The 27,707-nt window shown below is 45.5% G+C and overlaps 2 protein-coding genes across 12 annotated transcripts in view; both read right to left on the minus strand.

The window, feature by feature from the left end:
• Positions 1–27,707, minus strand: part of msi2b (musashi RNA-binding protein 2b) — a 288,895-nt gene that overhangs the window by 158,188 nt on the left and 103,000 nt on the right. The window lies entirely within an intron of this gene.
• LOC146623879 (uncharacterized) lies at positions 21,314–26,718 on the minus strand. The gene is made up of 3 exons (XM_085364820.1): positions 26,377–26,718; positions 25,293–25,488; positions 21,314–21,367 (listed from the first exon to the last, which is right to left on the minus strand). Exons 1-3 carry the CDS (start codon positions 26,634–26,636, stop codon positions 21,314–21,316), a joined length of 510 nt encoding a protein of 169 aa, XP_085220946.1. The 5' UTR covers positions 26,637–26,718.

Consider the following 27,707-nt stretch of genomic DNA (forward strand, 5'->3'; position numbering starts at 1 on the left):
ATAGCGGTGGGTGCGGTGCTGGAACAGCGAATCTCGGGTGTCTGGCAACCGCTCGCCTTTTTCAGCCGTACGCTACGTGACAGCGAACGCAATTACAGCGTTTTTGACAGGGAGCTACTGGAGCTCCACCTGGCGTCTCGTCATTTCCGGTTTTTTCTCGAGGGTCGTCACTTTACCGCATACGTGGACCACAAACCCTTGACGTTTGCCATGTCCAAGGTTTCCGATCCATGGAGTGCACGCCAGCAGCGCCAGTTGGCAGCCATTTCTGAGTTTACCACGGACATTCGGCACGTGGCTGGTAAATCCAATCATGTGGCTGACTGTCCCGTGCGCTGGTTTCTCCCGTCTTTCTTGGCATAGACTACTCCGCCATGGCTGCCGATCAGAGCGGTGACCCTGACATCCTCGCGCTTAAATCCACCCAGACGGGCCTCATACTGGAGGACAGACCCGTGCAGGACGGTGGTCCCCTCCTCGTCTGTGACGTTTCCACCGGCCGCCCTCGCCCTGTGGTTCCCGCTTCCTGGCGTCGTCAAGTTTTTGACTCGGTACATGCTCTCTCTCATCCAGGGGTCCGGGCCTGTGTTAAACTGGTCAGCTCTAAATTTGTTTGGCCAGGCCTTCGCAAATCTGTTAAGGAATGGGCGTCGGCGTGCATTCCCTGCCAGCGCGCGAAGGTTCATAAACACACCAAGGCGCCCCTGGAGCCGTTCTTCATACCCGGCAAACGTTTCGATCATGTGCATGTCGATCTGGTGGGTCCCTTGCCGCAGTCACAAGGTTTTACGCACCTTTTGACTGTTGTTGACCGGACCACCAGGTGGCCGGAGGCGGTCCCCCTGGCGTCCACTACCGCAGCAGTGGTGGCCAAGGCGTTTTTGTCGACCTGGGTCTCGCGTTTCGGCCCACCCGCGGACATTACGTCAGACAGAGGCCCCCAGTTCATTTCCGAGCTTTGGTCGGCCATGGCTGATGGACTGGGGGCTAAAGTCCACCGCACAACCGCATACAACCCGCAGGCTAATGGGATGTGTGAACGGTTCCACCGGTCGCTGAAGGCTGCCTTTCGCGCCTCCTTAAAGGATTGCAATTGGGTTGACCGCCTCCCGTGGGTTTTGCTTGGGCTGCGCTCTGCGGTTAAGGAGGATCTCGGCGCTTCCCCAGCTGAGCTAGTGTTTGGTCAGCCCCTCCGCGTGCCTGGAGAATTCTTGCCTGAAAATCCTCCTCCCTGCTTCGATCCATCGGTGCTCTCTCTCACCCCGCTTTTGCACTCGCTTCGGGTTCCTGGTCCGGTGCACCATTGCGTGCCTGACACCTTTGTTCCAAAGACTTTAGAGACTGCTAAGTTTGTTTTTGTCAGGCACGATGCCCACAGGACACCGCTGCGGCCGCTGTATGACGGCCCGTTCAGGGTTATTGAACCGGGCCAGAAACGTTTTGTTTTGGATTTTGGGGGTCGAAGGGAGACTGTGTGTGTTGACAGACTTAAACCAGCACATGTTCTTCCGGACAGTGATGTAGTGCCGGCCCAGGCCCCTCGCCGTGGCCGACCTCCTGCGCTGGGGTTGACAGTCTCTGGTTTTCCCCCCAGGACTACCCCCGGACCACCAACGTTTGAGCCTCCTCCTGCCTTTCCTGCTCGCCTTCACCAGCCTCGTTCACAGGATGGACCTTCCTCTGCCTGTTCTCTCCCTCCCAGGTTCAGTCGTGCGGGTCGTTTGCTTAGACCCAGGGTCCTGGACTGAATGGAGACCTGACTGTGTGTTCAAGGGGGGGTATGTGTGGCGGACCACCAGGTGGCTCCACTCACACACAAGTTGAAGGGAAGTGTGGGGGTGGAGATTTTGGCGCTGACTATATGTGAAGTTCTGTCAGTTAATAAAGTTGTTGGAGTGAGACACTGAGACCTCTCCTGTCGTTGTTACATACCTCCACAATCTCAACTTTTTTCCTTAGCCTCGTCTTTTATTATTTCATCTAAAAACAGATAATATTATATATAAGCTTATAAATATATGTTCTGAAGCTGGCATGATAACACAAGAATGAAAAGATTATAAGCAATGTGTTAATAATGGTATTGATTAGAGCACCACACCGCAAGCCTAGAGACTGGTTGACAACCATCCAGCAATTGCCAGTCGCTAAGGAAAAATGAGTATTCCCCGACCATTTGTGAGTGTCTGCTGGAGGTGCTGGCAGTCTCATTGATTTCTAAAGCCCCAATCACTCATGCCCACAAACCATTCGGTGACTCCAGACAACCACTTAGTAGGGAAAATTGCATTTTACGCAAATGGTTGGCAAAGAGGTTTTTGGTTCAGCACCCCCTTTGCAACCGATTTCACTCGGTGAAAACCAGCAACCTCCGACAACCACTCACCAAGGGAAGCTACTGAAGCAAGTAATCGTGTTATTCTGGCACTACAAGAATTCTCTGCTTTGACTGATGAGTCAAATCATTCTTTACAAGGCCCCCTCTCCTTCACCCAGATGTTTCCATACTGTTAATTTTCAGTCTGTAACACCTATCTGTTTTGGAAAAGCATCTAACAGATTAGTTAGATTTAGATTTAGACGCTAAATGAAGAAGTAGATGTAAAAACTGATAAAAGGGTATTTTGATTTATATTTTGATCTGTTTTATGAGCCTGTATCTGTTCTTTTGTCGGTAGTTTAGCACACTTCTTTACCTAGCACAGTCCTAATGATACAATGGTATTTATGGAAAATGCAAGAGAAACTCAGTCTTGCTCTCTGTGTTAAATAAACAGAATAAAACTATATGAGAATAAACCTAAATGTTTTTATTGTACTGATTATAATTAATAAAAAACAAATCTAAGAAACAACTTGCTGTTTGCATGAATTTTTATATCTGGAGTGAGCACACCACATACCATTTATCAGCCTTCCATTTCACTTCCTTTTATAAGTACTGAGCTCGCAGTGTTGTCTATTGAGTATCGAGTCTATTGAGTGGGATGAAAAGCTGAAAAAGTGGCTTTGTGCCTACTGCTACACATCAGGCTCTTCAAGTTCATAATGTCATACTGACACCAGGAGACAGGCAGTGCCAGGGGTGATGCCCAGGAGTGAAGGGAAGGTCAGCGAAGCTTCACAACAGAACTGGTGCTGATGCCACAGCATGTATGGCTCAAGTGCTTGGCAGTGCATCTTAACAACAAAATGTGACATTTTTAGAAGCTGTCAAATTGCAGTCTAAAAAGCGGTCTTGACTGGGGACCAGGCCAGAGCACCGCTGCAGGGCTTTCAATCTGTCCGTAATGGGAAAGATGGAAGAAGATAAGATTCCAATTCAGCCATTTCTGCACGGCCCAATGTGATCACACTGCAATCCGACAGGGCATTTGGAGAGTTGAGAGAATTCTTAAAAAGACAGAATATCTTCAAGTATGGCTTGATACTCACACAAATCCCATCACTGCTCCTAATTGTCCAGCTCACTGAAAGTAAGTGATATAATCTGGAAGTATTACCCACTCTGTCCTCAGTCACAAATGCAGCCCATGAGTCTGCATGAGGAATATTACGATGTAATGACAAAAAAAAAGGAAACACCCAGACTTTATTTGACTTCTGTTTTTACTTTCTTTCTTTTTTTTTAATTTTTTATACAACAAACTCAATTGCATAAAGCACATAAGTCAAAACACATTTTGATGACTGGAAGCTACATCTTATATAACCAAAGTTTTGCGTCATAAACTATCCTGTTTGCAAACCATCATCTCACTCACTGGTACTGGTTTGAACCCTTTTTGTATTCAAAAGTATCTGAATAATTTATGGCCTAGATTTAACAAGGTGCTGGATTCTGATCCATATTGACATGATAGAGCTGCACAGTTGCTGCTGATTTGCCTGCTATACATACATGATGAGAATCACCTGTTCCACCACATCCACAGTGTGCTCTATTGGACTGAAATATGGAGACTGTGGAGGTCATTTGAGTACAGTGAACACTTTTAACTTTGCTGGAAGCAGCCTTCAGAGGATTGGTACACTGTGGTTATGATGGTTAGCAACAATACTCAAGTAGGTACTAAGTGGCCCAACATGTGCCAAGAAATTATCCTCCACACCATGTCATGACCAGCACCAATCCGATCCACTGATACGAGACGGCATGGCTCCATGCTTTCATGTTGTTTACACCAGGCTCTGATCCTACCATCTGAATGTTGCAGTAGAAATAAAAACTCATCAGATCGAGCAGTATTATCTTAGTGTCCAACCCTGGTGAGCAGTCAGAATCGTAGCCTCAGTTTCCTTTTCTTAGCTTACAGGAGGCGCACCCAGTGAGGTCTTGTGCTGCTGTAGCCCATCTGCTTCAAGGTTCAACATGTACTTCCATTCAGAGATGCTTTTCTTCTACCTTTGTTGTAAGGAGCGGTTATTTAAGTTACTTCTTCTTAGCTCAAAGCAGCCTGGTCAATGTCCTCTGACCTCTGGCATCAACAATGCATTTTTGTCTTTCTTACAATTTTTTCAGACCAGTCTCTGTAAACTCTAGAGCTGGTTGTCGAGTAGTGAAGCTGTTTCTAAAATACAAGAAAAACCAAGCCAAGTACAAAGCTTTTCTTCCCCTTTCTTTCTGAGACTCGGTTTAAACTTCAGTATGTAGCCTTGACCATGGAGTTGCACTTGCATTAACAATCAGCTGAACAGGTGTATCTAATAAAATGTCTTGTGAGTGTATGTGGAGAGTTGGATAGCTTCTATGGAACCATGGTGTATTCACATGATTATAATCACATTAATGTTGTTTTTAGTAACGGCCATACCTGTGGAGAAATAATTCAATTGCACAACTAAATGTAGCTCAATTTAAAACAGACAATTATTTATCCATTAAGACCACTGGGCATTACAGCGCTAATCCTATGAACACAAGCAAAGCTCTGAAAGCAAAGCAGGGCTTAACCAGCACAGCCTGATATCCTGTGTGGCGACACTGTCACGGCCACACGTGTAAGATGTAAATTTATATTCTGGCTCCCAACAGAGATGTACACAGATAAACACATGTGTCAAAGATGATATAGTGTGCAAATCATATTAAACTAAGTTTCAGTTACATTATGCAGACGCAGGAATTTGGCATGACTTCAAAAACTACTCCTGAACAAGAAAAACAAAAACAAAAAAACAAAAAAAATGCAGAGATAAGAGAGCTTTTTCAAAATTGCAATTAGCCACTCAAAGAAATAGCAATTGCATATATTTTCCGTCTTTGAACAATTGCTACCAAAAAAATGAAAAAAATAAAAAGAGAAACAATCAAACAAACTTTGCAATGGCATTCTGCCAAACCACACCAACAGGGTATCATGCCTCCCAACTGTCCATGCACAAACACTGTCAAAACCCCCATCAACTATTTCTAATTAATCTTCGGGATTCTTTTTGTCACCCTGCCTTGTATAAATGGGCAGCAGAATGCGCCTCAAATACAAAGGGGGGAAAAAAAGGAGAGGATGGGAGAAAAAGATTTCTTGTTTTTGTTGAGCGAATCTAAATTCACACATTTCCAACAAAAAGCTCACGAGTTGCTGAAACAATACCTTCTTATCTCTAGGAATTGGGAGAAATTTCCGCTCCGTCGCTCTTTTATTTCGGTCTATATGCAACCTGTAGCAGCTGAGAACACAGCCTGCAAAGCCTCTTTGTGCTGCAAGGAGATACTGCTACTCGCTGCTGCCGCTGTTACTGCCGGAATCACCTCTTTACCTTTACCCATCACGTCTGGTCTACTAATATCAACAAACTATTGTTTCATCACTCATTGTGTCATGGCTGTAGTGCCGGTGTTAGCTTTAGCTGCCAGTTCTTGTTGATTTAGCAGCGTAAGAAAGACCTAGTAGGTATCTGTTCACCCAGCAGTGGAGCACATAAAGGAAAAAAACAAAACAAAACAAAAAATCTAATGAGTATTTAAGAAAAAGATGCAAGAAAGAAAGAAAGGGAGAAACAGTCACAAGAAGAGGAACAGAGAGGAGAGGATAGACAGCTATTTGTATGTGGCAGAAGTCTTTTGTTGACAGTCAGCATCAAAGGATTTGTTTCCATGTCCTCTCAGCCCCTGTCAAATTGTCATCAAACCTTCCTGAAATTCAAAGAAGCCTTCCACACACTTGCTGTAACATCAACTCTTTCTCTTTGTCTCTCTCTCAATAACACAGACACACATGCACATTTCATCTTGAAAGAAACAAACAGATAAAAAGTCTCCTCTTCAGGGGCTCTCCAAAGACATACCACTGAACAAAGTGAACTACATTCAGTCTCTCACACTTCTCCTCTCTAACAGATGTTACACTCATAGCTAATGCTATGGGAAAAGAAAGAGCCAAGGACCTGGAAGACAGGGAAAAAAAAATGATGAGATGATTCTAAGTGATCCTATTATGGAGCTATTTAGTCGTGACCATCTGATATGTGGTTCCAAAACATAAGCTGGGACCATGATATCCAAGCTGCTACTTACAGTATGTAGCTCACAGACTAATTTTTCCTCTAACAACTGCTCCAAGAGTGGTTAAGTAATGACAAGAAGGCAGTTTGAAATATGAGCTCAAAGAAGGAAATGCGTGTTCCTCTAATCTTTTTGAGATAGGGATGGAAAAGCCTGCTCAATGTTGCATTTGGCTGCTTTGTGTTTTGAGTGAAGGATCAGACTAGGAATTCTGACAGAAGGAATATGCTGCCTTTTGAAGTGAAGAGCATTTCTGAACAAAAACATCAACAAGCTTAAACTTTATCTGGAAACAGATTTGTGTCTGAAAGGTTGCACACCCCTAAATTGGCGAATTGCTATGGAACAACTTTGTGCACCTTCGTCAACAGATCCAAAAGCACAGCTCGTGGGACAGAAGCTGGAATCCACCTGGTGGGTTATACACTGATGTATAGTCTAAAAGTAGAAAGTTATTGAGAGGTGTGAGGTAAAAGTGTGAGACCCCATTTTTGCCACTCATTGGTTAGAGTGGAGTGGAGACAACATACAAACTCTGGAAAGGACACAATTGATAATTTGATGGCCAGAGGTGCAAAGCACACCTGTGGTGCAGCAGCAGGTGTTTGAGTAATATCAAGGCTAACTTGACTTTTTGACAAGAAAAACCATACATGCATCTTTTCAGGACGATCGTGTGCAACGTCAACGATAACAGTGCTCAATAAATGCAGATGTGCTTAAGGTAGCTTCTGCACAATAACTGCATTCTTTGAATAAAGGTCTTTCCGCCTTTTATTTTATTCTACAAACCAGCACTTTAGCAACCCACTCTTTCCCCCAGTCCTACTGCTATCAAATTTCATCACAATTACAACAATTGACTCTGCCCTGTAACCTTTACCACATTATTCTGGAGAGTGTCGGCTGCAGCATTTGCCTGTTTCAATTAAAAAAAAATGCAATATCTTCATAAAAAAACTGTTTAGAACAAAAAAAAATAACTGCCTCAAGTGCTACTTTGTGAAAAACCATTGGAAGTAATAAAATGCAAGAAGCTGCTGCACCCCTGGTACCTCTGTGTTTTGAATCGAAATATAAAGGGAAAAGTAGATGTCCTGAAGAGACTAGGGTTATTTGGAAGTGTACTAAATGGACCATCCCATTTTCAACCACTTGCAGGTGGCAATCTGGCTTTTATTATGAATGTGCAATTTGAAAGTGCCAATGAGGTTGCTAATATATGTTCGCAGTCACTAAGCAGATACAATGCTTATCTTCCAAGCATGCTTGCTCAGCGGGGTAAAGTAGCATGTTAACATTTACACAGTGTGAAAAGTGAAAAGTTGGAAGCAATTCATCTGAGTGAGCACAAATATGTAGAATGGTCAGTACTGCTATTAATAAAGCTTTGTCACTACCTAGCCTTAAAACAAATATTCAATTCAATTCAATTTTATTTATATAGTGACAAATCACAATGACAGTTGCCTCAGGGTGGCTGTCATTGTAAGGTAAATGACAGACCCTAAAATAATACAGAGAAAATCTAAACAATCAAACATCTCCCTATGAGCAAGCACTTGGCAAGAGTGGGAAGGAAAAACTCCCCTTTAACAGAAAGAAAGGCTAAGAAAGGAAGGGAGACAGGACAAAAGACACAATGTGGAAGAGAGCCAATAACCTGCTATGTTATCTACATACAGACACAGACAGCAGCTTACAATAAATCAAAAGAAACAAATTTGAATGTAATGATATATTCAATCAACCTTAAAGCAGCTAAAATGCCAGCTTAATATGTTACTGAAAAGGAAATAGCAGTGATGCATTCTGAGTCTCAACTCAGCACGTGTTTGCTGTGTCTCATCCTTCAGCAAAGACATTCAGTACACAGAAACCATAAAAGGGCCTATTTACCTTTACCCATCACAGAGCTCATAGTTAGTGTAGGCTGCTATTCCTGCTAAAATGCTAAAAATGACCCTTTGATATATGAATGTGGCATTTGGTGTTTGTGCACATTTGCGCAAATCTAATTACAATGGATGTCATTCTAACATTTGCATTCAAAGGCCTGGATCACTTGACCAATAAGAAGGTGTAAAAGGATTGAGAAGGAGCTGTTTGTGAGGTCATCAAATATGATACTCTAGCTCAAGGCAACTGCACTGACTCTTTCAAGTGAAGACGGAGAGGAGACAACATACAGCGGCGCCTGTCTTGCAGTCGGGCAATATTTGACAGCCTTCGCTTAGTCTCTCTTCTTCCCTCACACCCTCGTACACAAGCAATATACAATGGAAGCTGTTGCAATCCCACACAGACGCAAACATCAATGTGTGCGTTCACTGTCAGCTGGTTTCAGAAGTGAAATTATTCCAACTCTCAGGGGTCCTGTTAAGCTCTTACAAAGCCTCAGTGCGTACAGCAGGTAGATTGATTGTGACTTATTAACTGTGAGTGAGCCTAACAGAGTGCATTAAAACAAAAGGAAATGTGATATCCCCAACCATCAAGTGCTTGTTAGAGCTTTAATCAAAGCCCTTCCAAATCTGCATATGGAGTCCTGGTCATGAATTCCAAATGGCATCTTTAAAAACAAGAAGAGCCCACACCACAGAGTCTTGTTACTCAAGAGGACCCTGAAGATATTTTATAAAGATCTTGCTTGGAAATGCTAGAAAAAGAAAATGCTCTGGCTTTCATTGTCATACTAATCACATTTCTTGAAGGAAGGCAGCACACGAGCTCGCTCGGTTTCTTAACTCTTCCGAAATGAGCCTGACGATCATCATTATCGCAAACAAAAAATACCTATACCTAATTTGTAACTCTCACAATACGGCACCTGACCTCAATCTGATCCGGGACAAATGGTGTTTTTGACCGTTTGGTGTTAAATAGCAGGCTGGCAGTCAGCGCTGAGCAGCAGTATTGATGGTAGCACCTCTATTTTAGCTGTGTGAATATGACTGAGAAGTGTAAATCACAGCTATTATATCATCTGCTCTATTCAGGCACAAAGGAGTGTGGTGGGAGATGACCGTTCCACATGCTGGCCCCAGTGGGAAGCAGAATGACAGAAGACAGAAGTGACAATGAACAGGGCAGGTAATTTTTGAAACCCTGCAGAATAAAAATTTAACTCACGCTGCACATTTAATAGCGTAACGTTATTATGAGAATTTCTTGCTTTCAGAGTTGTCTCTTTTATTTGGGCGTTTGGCAAGTTTTAAAGGAAAGTGCTGTATTGCCTACACTGAGTGTAAGAACAACCAGTTCTTTACACGACAGATAGACACAGTTGCAGGCAAGCAAAAGCCACAAGGTTAAATCGCCATGACTCTCTGGCCACAATCATCCTCCAGGGCATAGCAAACAGTGAGCGCCTAAGAGTCCTACAACCCAAAGCCTGGCTTAATTAATTAAAAAAAACATACTGTTATGAAGACTGGAGGCCAATCAATTGGATCAAGGTCCCTAGCTGTCCTACGAGTTAAGCAATTACTGACTGGCTTTTACAACTTTCGACTCACCCCCCCCCCCCTCCTCGAGTATATCTGACTTATTTCACGCCTTTGCTTACTGAATGTTTGCTCAGTGTCACATTCAAACAACAGCATGTCACAGTAGGTGTGTTTTATGGTGGCATGGTGGACTGCAAACTGCATATCATAGATTAACAACAAGAAGTTCCTGAGATATTGCGACAGATTATGGGTGCAAATTAGAAATAAATAAATAGCAGAAAAGGGAACTGTTTCCAGGGAGCACTCCAAGTAATCAGAAGTTTCTTACTCATGCGGCGAATATTAAAAACAAACAAAAAGGAAATGTACATCGTACAGCGGCACTACTTATGGATCCTCATGTTTGCTAATGCCATAAGTATGTGTTTGCGTTTTCTATACTTGCAGCATCTTTCTGTATTTGCTTTGATTGTTAATGCCTTTTTACTGCTGTTGTTCTCAAATTGGTTAAGACGTTTGCTTACTTTGCTTCCTCCCCTCCCCTCCATCTGCAAGTGTTTTCTCAAGTTGCAGTTTACTGAGCTCCCAGGGTCACTCTAATTATCTTTGCTGGCATAAATACATCTTTTTTTTTATTTTGTTGATTGCAGCGGCTGCATCGTTATTTTAAATACATATAAAAATATTTCCAGTATTTATTTTTCTGGGTGGTAAACTACAGGAGAGTGTTCACAGCAAGGTCTGTGAGCAGCTGAGGCACTCTTTCAGGTGTGTGATGCTGATGATGAATTTTTTAAATGTAATTTTTCAGGGCTGTGAGCACCACAAACGAAATTCCATTTACCTACATTGTACTCAGGTGGAAGCACACATATATATACATATATACACACACACACACACATATATATATACACATACATACATACATACATACATACATACATATATACATACACATATTAGGGGTGCAACGATACTCATATCGATATTGAACCGTTCGATACAGTGCTTTCGGTTCGGTACGCATATGCATCGAACAATACAAAATTTGTAATTTATTTTATCAACTTTCCTTCTGACGATGCTGTCTGTGTTGAGCGCTCAGTGAATCTGCGTTCGACTACTCCGCCTAGGCTGCACTGTCAAGCGCAGATCCACTGAGCGCTCAACACAGACGTCAGAAGGAAGAGCGCAGGGCAAGCTAGCGAGACAGAAGTTAAGCTCTCCTTGCAACATGGCAAATTGAACCTCCCCCACCCTAATTCAGATGTGGCGTTTGGAATTATTTTGGTTTTCATGTGACGTATGACCCTGAAGGTAAGCACGTCATGGACTAAAGTAAAACAGTATGTTGGATGTGCCACGCAATGCTCAACTACATGGGTGGGAACTAGTGTGTTAGCGCAGTTAGCTCGTTAACGTGTTGGGCGTCTAGTCCCATGCACAGGGCGATCAGGGGTAGCTCGTTAACGGAGATTTGCCGTGTTGTGGCGTTAACGTCATTTCAACTAGATTAACGCTGACAGCACTAGTGGGAACACAACGAATATGACTGCACGTTTACGCCGACATCATCCTAGTGCAAAAACAAGTGGAAGCAGACAAAAACAACAAGCATGCTACAAACTTTACCCGAGTCATTTAGACAGCCGTTAGCACATGATTCTCCTTATGGGGACCTGATATGTTTAATCAGACAAGGTGGAGACGGAGGTGTCGTTTGGTCTTGCTTCCCGTGAGCTAGCCAGGGAGCACAGCCGTTTATTGACATCTGCAGAAGAACACTGCCGCTAGCTAACTGCTCAGCGCAGCAACCGCCGCACAGCAGCAACAACAACAACACACAGGGCGCCCTCTGACCCCGGAAGAACACACCGTCGCAGCGAGAGGGCGTCACCCGTCACTATGGCAACATAAACAAAACATAACTGTACAAACAGAACCCCGAACAGCCCTGACCCGCTACAATATTGTAACGTTCACAAGAACCAGACGGTTGGGGTCTCAGTTTGTCCGTTTATTCGGCACATAAGCCAGCGGGTTGTTAACTCAGGGGGAAGCGCTCTCGAACTACACCTCTCTTCAGCCTGGCACCCACACAGAACAACCAGGTCCCCCCACCCCTTCCTGTACACCACCCTCACTACTTCCTGCAGCCCAACCAAACATGAATCTTAAAGGAACAACAACAGTGTGCAGAGAAAACCAACATGTCACTGTCCAGTAACACTTAACCATCGTTACACTGCCCCCCCAGCAATAAGTTCCTCGTCCCCGAGGGAACGACACAGTCTCTGAGGCGGGGCGGTAGCCTACGTTCCCTCCTTGACCTCCTGAGCCCCTGAGGAGGACGCGGAGCTTCGGGGCTTTGGGGTGAAGAGTCCGAGGGGGGGGAACGCAGCCCCGGTCGGGGGCCCCTCTGAGCAGGGTCATGGACGCTCTGTACACGTCCCTCTGGAAAGGAGGGGAGGGACTGTCCTCTGTAGGGGGCCATCCGGTCTCTGTGCAGCGCTACTATCCTCCCCCTAGGAGGCAACTGCACCCTGTAAACAACCTCCCCCACTCGCTCTAGGACACTGCAAGGCCCCACCCAGCTGCTATCCAGTTTAGGACACCGTCCCTTCTTCCTCTTTGGGCTGTAGACCCACACCAGCTCCCCAGCACGGAAGTGCCTCCCTTTAGTGGTGATGTCGTAATTCCTCTTTTGGCGCAGGCCTGCCTTCGCCAGCTGCTCTCGGGCGTAGGAATGTGCAGAATCCAGCCGGTCCTGCAGCTTCCTTGCGTAGTCCCGGCCCGGTGGTGCCTCTGGCGCGTCCGGGGGTTTCCCAAAAGCCAACTCTGCAGGAGTTCTCAGCTCTCTCCCTAACATGAGCAGGGCAGGCGTACATTGGGTGGAGTCCTGCACTGCCGACCTGTAGGCCATGAGGGGAAGGGGAAGATGGTAATCCCAGTCCCGTTGGTGTTCTGAGGTAAGGATGGCTAGCTGCTGGGCCAGCGTCCTGTTAAACCTTTCCACCAGCCCATCGCTTTGGGGGTGAAGTGGGGTGGTGCGGGTTTTCTTAGTCCCAAGGCGTTCACACATGGCAGCAAATACCTTGGACTCAAAGTTACGCCCCTGGTCACTGTGGAGGGTCTCTGCTGTTCCAAAGCGGCTGAACATCCCCTCCACTAATACATCAGCGACCGTCTCAGCCTCCTGATCTGGGATGGCGTATGCTTCCGGCCACTTGGTAAAATAGTCCATGGCCACAAGAACATAGCGGTTTCCTCTGTCTGTGCGAGGAAATGGGCCCATGACGTCCACAGCTACTCGCTCCATTGGGGCTCCTGCTGGTTGCTGCTGAAGCTGAGCCCGGGACTGGTCTTGTGGCCCTTTGTGTGAGGAACATGCATCACAGCTGCGGCAAAAGTCCTCCACATCCCTCCGCTGTTGACCCCAGTAATAGCCCTGGCGGAGGCGGCGAAGAGTCTTGGAGACCCCAAAGTGGCCAGAGCCAGTGCTCCCATGGCAGGCTCCCAGCACAGCTGACCTCAGCGACCTTGGCACCACAACCTGCCACCTCTCCTCCCCCGTGGCAGGATCCTTCCAGGCACGCTCCAACACCCCCTCCTTCAGCCTGAGAGCTGCAAACTTGGCCCACAGCCCCCTGGTACAGATGGAAAACCCAGTGACCTCATCCCAAAGGGGTTGCTCCCCCTTCTCCAGCCACTGCAGGACCGGCAGCAGGTCTGTGTCTTGTTCCTGCCGTGCCCTCCACTCCGCTGCATCCACCACCAGAAGAACCCTGCAGGCGAGCTGTGCTGCTCCGTCTATTGTCGTGAGTTCCCGCTCTATTTCCTCTCGCTTCTCACAGTAACGGCAGCCAGCTGCAGCACATGGGCGGCGAGAGAGGGCGTCTGCGTTAGAGGTAGTATTTAAAGTGTCTCACCCCCGCCACCACAACTCGTCGTGTGACACAGTAGCGCCGCTCGCTCCTGTTCAGGACCCGGCTGAAGTACGCCACCACCTTCTCCCCTTCCGGTCCAACCTGCGACAACACCGCTCCCAGCCCCACATTACTTGCGTCAGTGTCCAGGACAAAAGACAGGGCGGGGTCAGGGGGGGCAAGGACTGGAGACTCTGTCAGCAATCTGCGGAGGGTGTCGAACGCCTGCTGACAGTCCTGGGTCCAGATGAAGTCACGGTCCTTCTGCAGCAGGTGGAAGAGTGGTGCGGCTATGGAGGAAAAGCCCTTCACAAACCTCCTGTAATAAGACGCCAGTCCTAGGAAGCTTTTGAGCTGTTTCTGGTCTGCTGGTGTGGGCCACTCGGTAATGGTGTGAATTTTTTCCTCCAAAGTGCTGATGCCCTCACGACCCAGCTTGTGGCCCAGAAACTCCACCTCCCTCCTCATGAAGTGGCACTTGTCGGGATGCAGCTTCAGGCCTGCAGCCGCCACCCTCTCCAACACTTGTCTCAGGGCATCCAGGGCAGCATCAAAGGAGCTCCCGTGCACTAGAAGATCATCCAGGTAAACCAGACACCGTTGCCGTGGGACGCCAGCCAGCACACTGTCCATGAGCCTCTCGAAGGTCGCAGGAGCGTTGCAAAGGCCAAAACTCAGGACTTTGAACTGCCATAGTCCCCTGTTAGTGCAGAAGGCTGTCTTCGGTCTGGATTCCGGGGACAGTGGCACCTGCCAGTAGCCACTCCGCAGGTCCAGGGTGGAAAACCAGGAGGACCCGGCTACTAAGTCGAGGGACTCATCAATCCTGGGAAGGGGGTAAGAGTCTTTCTTCGTCACTTTGTTGAGTGGTCTGTAGTCCACACAGAAACGCATCCTAGGACTTTTTTTCTTAGGCACCATCACCACCGCGGAGGCCCACGGGCTATCAGATGGTTCTATGATGCCCGCCTTCATCATTTCACACAGCTCCCTGTCTGCAGCCTCCTGATGAGCCAGGGGCAGGCGGCGGGGGCGCACTTTAATAGGCTGGGCATCCCCGGTCTCAATGACGTGCTCTACCAAGTGTGTCAAGCCAACATCACTTTCTTTCAGGGCAAAAATGTCACTAAACTCTTTTAGTACCTGCCATAGACTCTCTTGCTGCTGTGGAGTCAGCCCCTCACAGTTCTTTGACCAGATACTCCTCACTGCTGAGAGCCTCTCCTCCTCCTCCTCCTCCTCCGCTCGCTGTTCTGCTGGCGGGTCTGCAGGGGTCTCTGCGGTGGAGGTGGACGCCGCGGCAGATGCTGTGCAGACCGGGGGAGGAATAAGCGGCACCTTCTTCCCATCAGAGAGTACGAGGAGGCCTTTGCCTAAGTCCAGTACACCACCAATGGCTCGTAAAAAATCCAGCCCAAGGATGCAGGCGTCCTGCACGTCAGCCACCCAGGCAGCATAAGACACACCGAGGTCCCCCACCTTGAACTGGAACACTCCCTTCCCTCTCATTGGGGCCAGATCACCGGTCACAGTCTTAAGTTGCACGTTAGTCGGTTGTACAGCAGCTCCGGTTGGGACAATATCGGGTCGGACCAGCGTTGCATTGGATCCCGTGTCCAGCAGGGCCGTACAGGACACCCCCGCAATCGTCACTGGAACATGGCAAAAGCCGCCAACCTGGGTCCAGCCCACAGTGATGGCCGCACCGGGTGGAGGTGGCGGTGGTGTGGGGATGTCGTTCTCCCAGGCCCGTGTACTCCCGCCTACACGGGCCCGTGGGCGTTTCCCTGAACCGCTGCAAGCTTGGGGCACTGCCTGATGAGGTGTCCGACTTGTCCACATCCCCAGCAGCTCTGAGGTCGGCGGTGTGGGCCAGCCCGAGGGGAAGGCGACTGCAGCGAAGCTGTCTGCACCAAACTGCACAGGCCCGCTGGCGTCTCCATCTGTTCCACAGGTGCTGACACAGCCCTCACCACGTGTGCGTCGTCAGCGCCCCCAGAGGATCCTGCAAGCATCTCCCTCTCCAACGCTAGCTCCAGGGCTGCACTGAGTGTGGCCGGCCGAGCAAGCTGAGTTTGCATGCGGAGCTCTTTAGGGCTCAGGGCCTGCAGGAACTGGTCCCGATCTAACTCCGCCTGCACTGATGGTGGCATGCTGTCATACGCCCTCCGGCAAAGGCACTCGACTTCATGGGCCAAAATGCGGAGGGGCTCACCTGGCAATCTGCGTCTGTTGTGGAACTCCGACCTCAGCAGCACTGGTTGGTTATACTGCCCGAAGCGCCTCTGAAGTGCTCCGACCAGAGCATTATAATCTCCCCTCTGCTCCTCGGTCAGCAGCAGCAGGCATGCAGCTGCATCCTCACACAGGCACAAAGCCAATTGGAGAGCTTTATGTTCCTCAGACCAGCCAGCTGCAACAGCTAACAGCTCGAACTGTGCGATAAACACTTCCCATGGCGTCTTGCCGCTGAACTTAGGCGTTTTTATATTCGCTGCAGCTTGCTGGGCGCCGCCATGTTTGTTTACATCACGTGACGGCGCGCCAAGCGAGGTCGACTCCTTCCCGCCGGAATCGCGGCCGCTGTGCGAACAGTTCCCGAGCCTAGTCAAACCTGGAGAAAATCCAGCCTCGGCAGACAGCCGCAGCGCCGTTTCCCTCACTCCATGGGCGGGCGAGCGCGGACGAACCTCCCTCTCCTCCGTCTCCTTCTTAATCCTGCCCGGCAACATCCTCGTCTCGTAACGGCAAGCGTCGCCGGCAACAGGGTCTCGGGCGTTCTGGGGTTCTTTTTTCTTTCTTCACTTCTGACACCAATGTAACGTTCACAAGAACCAGACGGTTGGGGTCTCAGTTTGTCCGTTTATTCGGCACATAAGCCAGCGGGTTGTTAACTCAGGGGGAAGCGCTCTCGAACTACACCTCTCTTCAGCCTGGCACCCACACAGAACAACCAGGTCCCCCCACCCCTTCCTGTACACCACCCTCACTACTTCCTGCAGCCCAACCAAACATGAATCTTAAAGGAACAACAACAGTGTGCAGAGAAAACCAACATGTCACTGTCCAGTAACACTTAACCATCGTTACAATATGCTGCTGAGAATATAGCCCAGAAGAAGCGTATAGTATAGCTTTTATTTTGGAAAGAGCCATTTCTCTGTAATAAACTCTCTTTTTCAAAGATGAGTGATTCCTCAATCAGATACAGGGCTCGCAAAATCGCTAGCCCGACGTCCCGGGGCTAGCGATTTTTCCAGTCGGGCTACCAAAATCTATCTCTGCCCTGCCCGTCGGCCTATCGTAGGAAGGAAAAATATATGTCAATGCTTTTGCATTCTTTCAGAAATGTAGCTGGGTAATTCATTGGCATCGGTGAGCCACTGTCAATATGTGACATATTGAAATCGCGTTTGAATTTGCGCCTGTTTTTTGCTTTCACTTTGCAATCACGCGAACTGTGTATAGAGAGCGACAGCACTGATTGGTGAGTGATGATAATTTGCGCACCAATTCCTCTGACATCGTCTTATCAATCGTTAGCTTACTACGCAAACATGACAAGTGAAATCTCCCGCAGCAAGCTTAAACATGTGAGAGGTTCATCGCGCAGAGAATCGCTGACCGTTATGTGTGTGTGTGTGTGTAAAAGCAGCAGGATATATATTTTAGTTCTGCTGAGCCAAATAAGACAGGTCAGGGTGAAGAAGTGACAGCCAAAGAAAAGCTTACCGCAAAATGGAAAAGTTATGACAAATCAGACTATAAGGCAAAAAGAAAGTGCAGCTTTATGGTTTCATGGACAAAAGAATTTCTGTGGCTGCAATATGACAAGCTATATAACCGGTTCTGCACATAAGTGGTCCGCAGGTGCGCATTCGCTGTCAAAATAAAAAACACGCACAAGGGTTAGGGTTAAATTTAAAAACTGTACTTTTGAGTTAAAATATATATTTATAATTTTAATAAATGACAAATTAAAAATGCATGAACATTTCTTTGTATCGAAAAAATATCGAACCGTGACACCAAAGTATCGAACCGATCCGAACCGTGAATTTTGTGTATCGTTGCACCCCTAATATATATATATATATATATATATATATATATATATATATATATATATGTATATATATATATGTGTGTGTGTGTGTGTGTGTGTGTGTGTGTGTGTGTGTGTGTGTGTGTGTGTATATATATATACACACACACATATACACACACACACACACACATACACACACACACACACACATATACACATATATATATACATATATATATATATATATATATATATATATATATATATATATATATATATATATATATATATATATATATATATATATTAGGGGTGCACAAAATTCAGTTTTTAAATTTAATGTTGCTGAAACAGCAAAATAATAAATCTATCTGATCAAGAAATCACTCATCTTTGGAAAAGAGAGTTTATTACAGAGAAATGGCTCTTCCCAAAATAAAAGCTATACTATACACTTCTTCTGGGCTATATTCTCAGCAGCATATTAAACATATCAGGTCCCCATAAGGAGAATCATGTGCTAACGGCTGTCTTACCATCAGGGTCATGCTTCACACGAAAGCCAAGATAGTTCCAGACGCCAGATCTGAATGAGGGTGGGGGAGGTTCAGTTTCGGGTAGCGTTGAGGCAGTAGCCATGCTGCAACGAGCTTAGCTTCTGTCTTGCTAGCTTGCACTGCGCTCAGTGGATCTGCGCTCAACAGTGCAGCCTAGGCGGAGCACTCAACACAAAATTTTGAATTGTTCAATACATATGCGTACCGAACCAATGATTGTGGACGGGGTTGGGTTTTTTTGACCAGACATCTTAATTCGGTTTGATTTCAGTCATGTGGGCTTGTGAAAGCAAAAAACTTAAATTTCTCTGTCTACAAATTACAATTTTACTTTGGTCAATATCAAACGTTCTAGCTCAATAACACAATGCTGATAATCCAAACAGCTGTGTGTATTTTAAGCTGCTGTCGCACAGGTAAAATTAAAGCATGTAAAAGAGTAGATAGAAAAGGTTGATAATCTCTTGAGCAAACACAAGAAAGGAGAAAAATAACAGGAGCAAGCACAGCTTTTCACAACAAAGTTAATCAGGCTTGCCTGAAAACAACTGAAGCTTCAGTGGATGTCTAATTGGATTAAACCAAAACAGAGGATGTGTTTTGTGTGCTGCTGTGGTGATGGCTTGACCTCTAATGGCAGTCCCTTTTTCTAATTTCTTAAGATCCCCAATCAGACTAAGACTAATGACTTCTGGCATATCTGACACAAGGCGGCTAGACAGTTTTCTAGAGAGTGACTTTTAAGTTAAAACTGAGGGGGAATTGGTCAAGGTCATTCCGAAAGACGGAGCAGCTCCAGCCGCGTTAAACTCACACAAATCACAGACTGTCTGCTCCCTCCTCTGGGGGACATTTAACCCACTCCTACAAATGACCTTTGCAGGCCACAAGTGCTGCCACTTCAGGGGTATATGTGGCAACGTACCTGCCAGGACAGCTGATGACACATTTCAAACAGAACATGCAAGCAGCTTGGCGCTTTTGAGGAGAGTTAAAAGTAGAGAAGAGGGAAAAAGGCTTACAGCTCCCTCAGGCTGCTGCTAATCTCATCCATACTGCTGCACAGGCCTTTCTGACTGTAACATAGCATATTGTTTCAGGTCTACTAAGCTATTATCAACTCTTACACTCTATTACAGAAAGCAAACACTGGGGAAACTACATAGTCACTGTGCTGTCAAATACTAAACACACTACACACATTATTGGTGAGAGGAATTTACTGAATTCATGTAAAGCTCGGTCGCAAAAATTCAAAACTGCCAAAAACCAGACACGGTGGGGGAAAAAACGATACCTCCAAAGAAGAAGGGCGACCCCTTCCTGTGCCACTTACACTAGGAACAGGAATGCCTTCTGTTTTGAGTGCCAACTGTAGTGCACTATCAGGCCAATCATTGAATTTTGGAAAATGCTGTGGTAAAATGCACAATGTTCTTATGCTGCATGAAATTAACTGAGCAAATGGACAGAGAACAATCTATAGCATGGCTATGATTATCCTCTTCAGACTTACTTTGCCTCTCCTTTCAGCGTTTCTACAAACACATAGCTGTCAAACCGTCTGAGCCGACACGACCTTGGTAGAAATGCCTCTGTATTTACTGTAAGAGTGTTTCAGAATCAATTAAGTGTGTGAGCGAGTGTATGTGTGTTTGTAGGTCACTTTTTAAGCAATGCCTATCATCTGAGAAGCTGTGAGCCATCAATGACTAATGTGTCAGGCTGTCACAGTCAAGGACCTACCATATGGCGCCGCCCCCCCCCCATTCTCTAGCCCCCCCATCCCAATTTAAACTAATGGGTGGGCTGGGAGAAACAGCACAGCTGGGAGAAACAACACAGATAAGTAACCACACTTACTAAGCTTAAGACAAAGCGGCTGCAACGGCATGCAAACCTGAAGCAGGTTAATTAAAAACTGTCCATCTCGGATGTACACAATCATTATATTGTTAACGTTCATCACACAAAAAATTCATGCCTCTTCTTTCAAATCAGCACTGCAGAAATACTGTCTCCCCCTTCTGGCAGTCAGAGTAATTACCAAAGCCTGCACTGTACTGACAGAACACATCAAATGTCCCTAGAAGTGATGTGTTATCATTTAAAACTCAAAATCTGTGTTGAGAATCTAACGCCAGCCACTAATGCAAAGATTTCAAGCTGATAGCTGTCCTTTAAAAAGATGTTGGAAAAAGAACACAAATCAGGTTCAAGTTCTCAGATTAGCCGTATTATTGTTCCTGCAGTCATGTTCTGTTTGATGTGATGTGTTTTCATGCCTGAGGACAGTGTTAAGTTTAGCTAGCACCAGGCCACCATGAATGAGGCTGCTTCGTTGATTGGAGACCTCCAGCCAGTGTTCTCTCTTAGAGTGTGATAACCCAACGTTCCTGGGACAATCTGCTGCAATAAGGCTGGGTAAATAAGGTTTTTGAGCCATTAAATGAACTACTACAACAGACTCTAGGATTACTAATGCACTGATAGTTCGGATTGATCAAAAGTCTTGATGATTAACTGGTTATCGATGAATCACTGACACAGCCAGAATGCAGTCTAAGTTAGAGCATAGCATGAGCTAAGCAATGTGCTCTGCCAATTACAGCAGGCTCAGACTGTTGAAGGTGGCCCAAAGGCAAAGCAGAGCTGCGGCCACCTCTCCCAGGAAGGCGTCCAATTACCACCCAACAGTGCAGTGTCTGTTTGACTCATGAAAACACATGACACACATGAGAGACCTCATAGATTTACCTGTCTTTCTGGCACAGTCTCACATCCCACCCTGTGCTTTTCTGTTTTGTTTTTTTTAGTATTTTTCAATCATCTCTGTTGTGCCTCACCTCTTCAATTTCTTTCTTCTTGACAAAAGACTATTCGAAAGATAATGACCAAGAGAAATTGAGGTAAAGGAGAGCGTTTTCCAGTGCTCCCTTTCAACTACGCATCCTCTTTATAGGAGAGTCAGAAGCGGCTGATGTGACCTAACCTTGCCGCCACATGGTGACTACTGTGCCAGCCCTACCTGCATTCCTGCTGATGAGACGCAGGCCATGACAGTCCTTCAGCGTCTCTCCCTAGTAGGAGGCACTCCACTGATTTTATTTTCGTTTTCCCCACTTAAATCTCCCCAAAGTCACTTTCAAAGTCTGTATTTCATAATCTGCCAGTAAGGAGACGTGTCACAGGTCAAGCTGGCCAAGTAGAAATAAAGCTGTGAATGATTACGCTATAGTCATACTAAGGAAAACAGTAGTTGGAAACAACAATAAACTTCTGATCATTTGCCGTTAGTGGTCTGAGACGAGGATCATGTCTGTAACCCCTGTCAGTCAGGTGCTAAAGTGAATTTAGCTATAACCTCACAGATTTGAAACAGAAAGTCCACCACAAATATTGAGGTAGTTGGCGCAGGACTGTGATTTTAACTGGAAAATGACAGGTGCTTAATAAATTTGCTTTTATATAGGAATAAAAGCAGAATACAAACAGTTTTTAACCAGTTGAGTAAAGTGCCTGATTGCAGAGATATGAATTTTAAATTGTAGATGAATTGCACTCATCAGTGCAGACTGTGTTTAAAAATTAGACTGCAATTTTTTGCACTTCTCCAATCTGTCTGAGAGTGATTGCTGTCAGTCTGAGTCAAATTGCAATTGTTTGAAGACAGGCTGCCTCCCAATAGGCGACCTGTGCAATCACCTTGCCACTGAAAGTGGTCGCCAAGAGGTTGAGAGTGTTGTATAGTCGACCGCCATTGGCCACCAAAACTACTTTGCTGAAAGCAGGAAAAAAAAAATCAATGCAAACCATCAATTTTTCCTAGACACAAAGAGGTAGCTGCCCTGTTTTTACTCTACTGTGACTGAGCTGTTAGCTAATATCTATCTTTAAAAATACGTCGACCAGGTTTGAACTAAGAAAGTTTTAACTCTGTCTGACTAATAATGGATAATTAATTTTACAATAATACATTGGCACTGTAATTATGTGATTGCAGTAGGGCTGCCACGATTAGTCGATTAGTCACGATTACGTCAACTATCAAAATCGTTGAAGGCTAATTTAATAGTCGATGCGTCGTTTGACGATCCTGAAAGATGCAGGCATAAGTAGGTTTTAAGAGTGTAATAACGGACTGAAACAGAAGATGGCAGCAATGCATCTACGAGGATGCCAGCTGCCGTTAAACCCCGAAGAAGAAGAAGCACCCTCTGGTATCGTAGCTATGTCCAAATTCAAGGGCCGCATCCTTCAGAGGCCGCATTTATAGGCCAATTACGTTACAGTGATGCGACGAAGGCTGTCCAAATTCAAAGACTCCTTCAACTGCGTTCTCTTTTTCCCCAGATTTGAAGGATGGGTCTGGTGTAAAACCTTCGTGGCCCAACCTATCCCAGGATTCATAGCGTGGCTCAGCCAATTCCCGTTTCCAACAATGGTGGCAGCTACTCAGTTTTAATATTACACTTATTTCTCTTTCTGGGTCACAAAATACACTTTTAACATATTTCCAGGCGAGAATGTAGCTGTGTAAATTTCAAATATCTGCTCGGTTTATCAAGATATCAGATATTTGCAAAAGTGCACCGACGTACTCCGACATTTTCGGAGATGTCTGTTACGGTGTGTTCACACCGAACGCGATGGACGCGAATAGAGCGTCAGGTTTACATGTAAAGTCAATGGAAAGGCGCGATGACGCGCGATTGCGGGTCCCGCGAAAATTCGGAAGCAGATTTGCGTCGCGAAAACGCGAAAACGCGTGAAACGCGCGTCACGGTGTGTTCACACCGAACGCGATGGACGCGAATAGAGCGTCAGGTTTACATGTAAAGTCAATGGAAAGGCGCGATGACGCGCGATTGCGGGTCCCGCGAAAATTCGGAAGCAGATTTGCGTCGCGAAAACGCGAAAACGCGTGAAACGCGCGTCAGTGTAGCGCGTCTGGCGCGTTTGACTCGCGAATAAAACCACGCGCGTGAGTTTTTGTGTTGCATTTTGTGCATACGCGCGTTTCGCGTCTACCGCTCGAGTTGGAAAAATCTGAACTCCAGCGTCAAATCGCGCCGCGACAACCAATCAGGAGCCTGGTGACGTGGCTGTTACCTAGGTCAAAGGGGCAGATCCAGCCAAAGCCTTTCATACTTCAATGGAGGGGAAGGCTAATCAATGCGGTAGCAAACAACTCGGAGCTGTACAACACCAGCTGCTTTCAGTACCGAGACAGGAATAAAAAGGACCGAGCTTGGAGGAAGATATGTGAAGAGATCGGGCAACCTGGTAAGTTCATTCATTTCTCTTTTGAAAGTTTTCACTGACCCGGGGAAGCCGCACAAAAGCTAGCAAGCCACCGCTATTTTCCCACTGACGTACAAATACCGTTCTGCTTTTATGCATGTTGTCATTTAAGAATATATTTTATTGTTTATTAATAAACAGCACACAGTGGTCCCGCTGTTCATCCGTCACTGCTTTGCTTTTTCGCTGATTTTTTATTGCACAGTACAGCATTGCATTCTGCAGCCTGATTGACAAATCTCCTGCGCTTGCCAAATTTATCACGTTTGGTTTTGATAACCATCGCGTCCAATAGAAAAAACAGCACAAAAACACCCATAACTATGAGCCTCATTCGGAAATACACACCTGCACCGTGAGGGAAAAAGGCGCACGAAAGTGGCGGGCAGATGAAGACAAACCGCGGCATAATAATACTTTTACGTTTTGCAATCTACAAAGGTTTGCACTTTGAGAATCAATTGTGAGAACTGTGACCAGGGGCTAGTTATTCTGAGAACCCCTGCAATAAATGAGGGACCACTGTCTACTCTACGATTATTATATCCAACCTGTTAACATTTAATACTGTATTGATAGAACCAACTGATTCTGCAGCAGAGCATCCCCAGTCCCTGAGCTCCTGCTGCTGCACCCACAGATATGTACAGCAAGCACTGATACCTTTTTAGTCGGTGGGATTCCCTTGTGATCACCTTTACTAAAGATCTACAACCAATCTGATTATATCCTGTTATTGTTTTTTTTTTTTTTCAATGTTGAAATTAAAATCTAGTAGCAGCCTTCTCATTTCTTTGTGTTTTGTGCTGTTTTACAGGCCCACAGAGGAGGACGGCTCCGAGGCAGATGAGGGACGGGTCCCAGGACGGTCCATCGGCGGTGGAGCTGGCCATCCTGGAGTCCCTGAAGAGGCCACACCAGTCTCCAATGGAGCATTTCCTCCTCAGCCTTGTTCCTGCTCTGGAGAGCAGCTGGTCCTTTTTATTCCTGTCTCTCTGTAAATTCTTATATTTTATATATTTATGTTTAATGTTTTTCTGTTTGAGACTTTTAATATTATTTCAAATAAATGTTTATAATGACTAATGTCTCAGTTCTACTACACAGCAAATGTTGGCACACAACTTGACACATGTAGAATTTATTTCATATTATACTAATGACAAAATATACTGATACAGTGGGATGCAGAAGTTTGGGCAACCTTGTTAATAGACATTATTTTCCTGTATAAATCGTTGGTTGTTACAATAAAAAATGTCAGTTAAATATCATACAGGAGACACACACAGTGATATTTGAGAAGTGAAAAGAAGTTTACTGGATTTACAGAAAGTGTGCAATAATTGTTTAAACAAAATCAAGCAGGTGCATCAATTTGGGCACCACAAAAAAGAAATGAAATGAATATTTAGTGTATATCAATGTGTGTGTCTCCTATATGATATATGGGGTGCCTTTGTCTGGATGTGCTTCCCATCCAGAGCTGCACAGCACAGAGGAAAGTTCCAGTTCCTCCTGGAATCCCTCTGTGATGGACCGCCAGTCTCCAGGTGAAGGCACAGCCATGAAGTCGTCCACTAGACAGTCCCAGATGGACGTCGCTGCCTGGGGGGTGATCTGGCTCACCGTGGACACACCGACTCTGAAACTGAACGCGATGGTCCTGAAGGAGTCCCCGGTGACAAGGAACCTGGACAAAATTGTTCACAATCAGTATTATGTGTACTGCAGTTACAAAATACATTATTCAAATTCCAAAATACTTTTGTGATGTCAGATATAAATCACAAAACTTAAATCTTACATAAAACATTTTGTAATTATAAGGATAATTACAAAATGTATATTAGATAATATCTAAAACAGTTGTGTTTTATTTTAACTTTAACATATCATAATTTGATTGGTAGCAACTTTCACAACTACAGTGAGCCAATCACTCATAATTCCTAAACATGTCAATCAGGTAGGAATGAAGTGAGACATTAATAGAAATAAAGAGTTGTATGTTGACATGTAGCCCTTTCCTTGCTTAAATCATTAATATTTTTGAAAAATTAATCTGTGATAAGACAGCTTATCAAGATAGAACCATGTAACTAGAGATGAACCAAACTGTTCACAGTTTTATCTAACTCTGTTTTAATAAAGGCTGTGACCCCTGCTATAGAGTCTGACAGCTGCAGGGATTATATACAAATATTCAACTATCCCAGAATTAAACCAGGTCTAAATAAAAAGGAGTGAGTATCACTACAAAGGTTAACTCAGTGGTCCTAATGCTACAGTTTGATATCAGCAAACACCGAGCGCATACATTGATGTGACACCACAGCCATGCTATCATTCAAACACTGATAACAGCATAAATCGAATTAAATCGGGACTTGATGAGACCTTCTGAGTATCACTAGAAATATTATAAAGAGTCGTCTCTGTACCACAGTTTGCTTTCAGTAAACACCGACAGCATTCACTGTTAGCATAGCACATCCATGTTAGCAGTGTATAACTGGATGGATTAGCATATTAGCACAGATATCAATAAAGGACTACCGTATTAAATAGTTTTACTAACCTCAGGCAGACGGACAGGCGCTCTGCAGGTGGGATTGAGCGTCTGTAGTTGGTGTCTAGGCGGGCGATGCTGGGACCGACGAGGGAAAGCAGGTCCTCAAACTGGCCGACGGTGATAGCGCTGGAATCGGCCGTCATCCAGGCGCAGCTCCTGGAGCAAGTGGTGAAACTCACCAAACTGCTCATGCCTCTGGAGGACCTGATGGACCCAGGTACGGCGAGGACGTCTTTTACGCTGCTGCTCTGCTCTCCACAGTACATAGAGAAGGGAGACTCTCTCTTCAAGCGCTAGCTCGATAGCTGCCATCTTGCAAAGATACCGGTCTGGCACAACTCCCTCCCACATTCCTCCCACATTTCCGGTTCACGCGCGTCAAAATATCATATTTTGACGCGCGATGGATTTTTCTTGGACACGCGTTGAGACGCGAATGTACACGCGTCAAATTAGGGGCGTTTGGGGCGTTTTATTCGCGTCCATCGCGTTCGGTGTGAACACACCGTTAGTCACCAGCTCGATAGCAAGCCGGGAGCTCGAGGGTCACTAGAGCCGCCGAGAACGGCAAACTCCCGGCACATCATTTTCAGATCACCGCGGTCTTTCGCTACTCAGGTTAAATGTAACATATAAATCACTTAGATAACCTAAAAATTTTATTATTTGGCTTTTTTTTTAGTGTTTTATTTGTTCGTGAGTAAATCAGTTTGGCTGAGATTAAAGTTATTAGATTAGATTCGATAAAATAAAACTTTATTAATCCCCCGGGTGGGTTCCTCCTTTGTTTTCACACAGCTGAATAAACGTCAAACAGAAAACTGATTAAACAGAAGTGTGAGATGGTCGAGAATTTACACCAGATTACATCTGATTAGTTGACTAATCGCAAAAATAATCGCTGACTAGTCGACTATTAAAATAATCGTTTGTGGCAGCCCTAGATTGCAGTCTATACAGATAATATAAAACCATGGAAATGCATTATCAATAAAAATAACACTAATAACAGCAGTAATGTTTAAGAATTTCAAGTTATGCTTTTAATCCAAAACATACCGCACATACATCTACAGACACAAAGACAAAACGTTATTTTCGAACAGTATTTGCACGGAGCTGCCTTGCTCTGTTCTGTGATGCATACAACGCCACATTTTCAGCACCAGATAAGGCACATCACATTCTACACAACAGATTAGCCGTGATGGTGGATGCCGTGTCCAACAGATTCACTAAGACTTCCATTTGCCAATGGAACCATCAACCCTTTTCCAGTGACACAGCCTTGGCCCCATTCGAACCTTTCAGTCGCAAGTGTGTCAGCCATGCAAAAT

Source organism: Diplotaxodon limnothrissa, linkage group LG10, assembly GCF_057381915.1.
Source record: "Diplotaxodon limnothrissa isolate DT_005_m linkage group LG10, D_limnothrissa_male_GT1.1, whole genome shotgun sequence".
In the NCBI taxonomy this organism is placed as follows: domain Eukaryota; kingdom Metazoa; phylum Chordata; class Actinopteri; order Cichliformes; family Cichlidae; genus Diplotaxodon; species Diplotaxodon limnothrissa.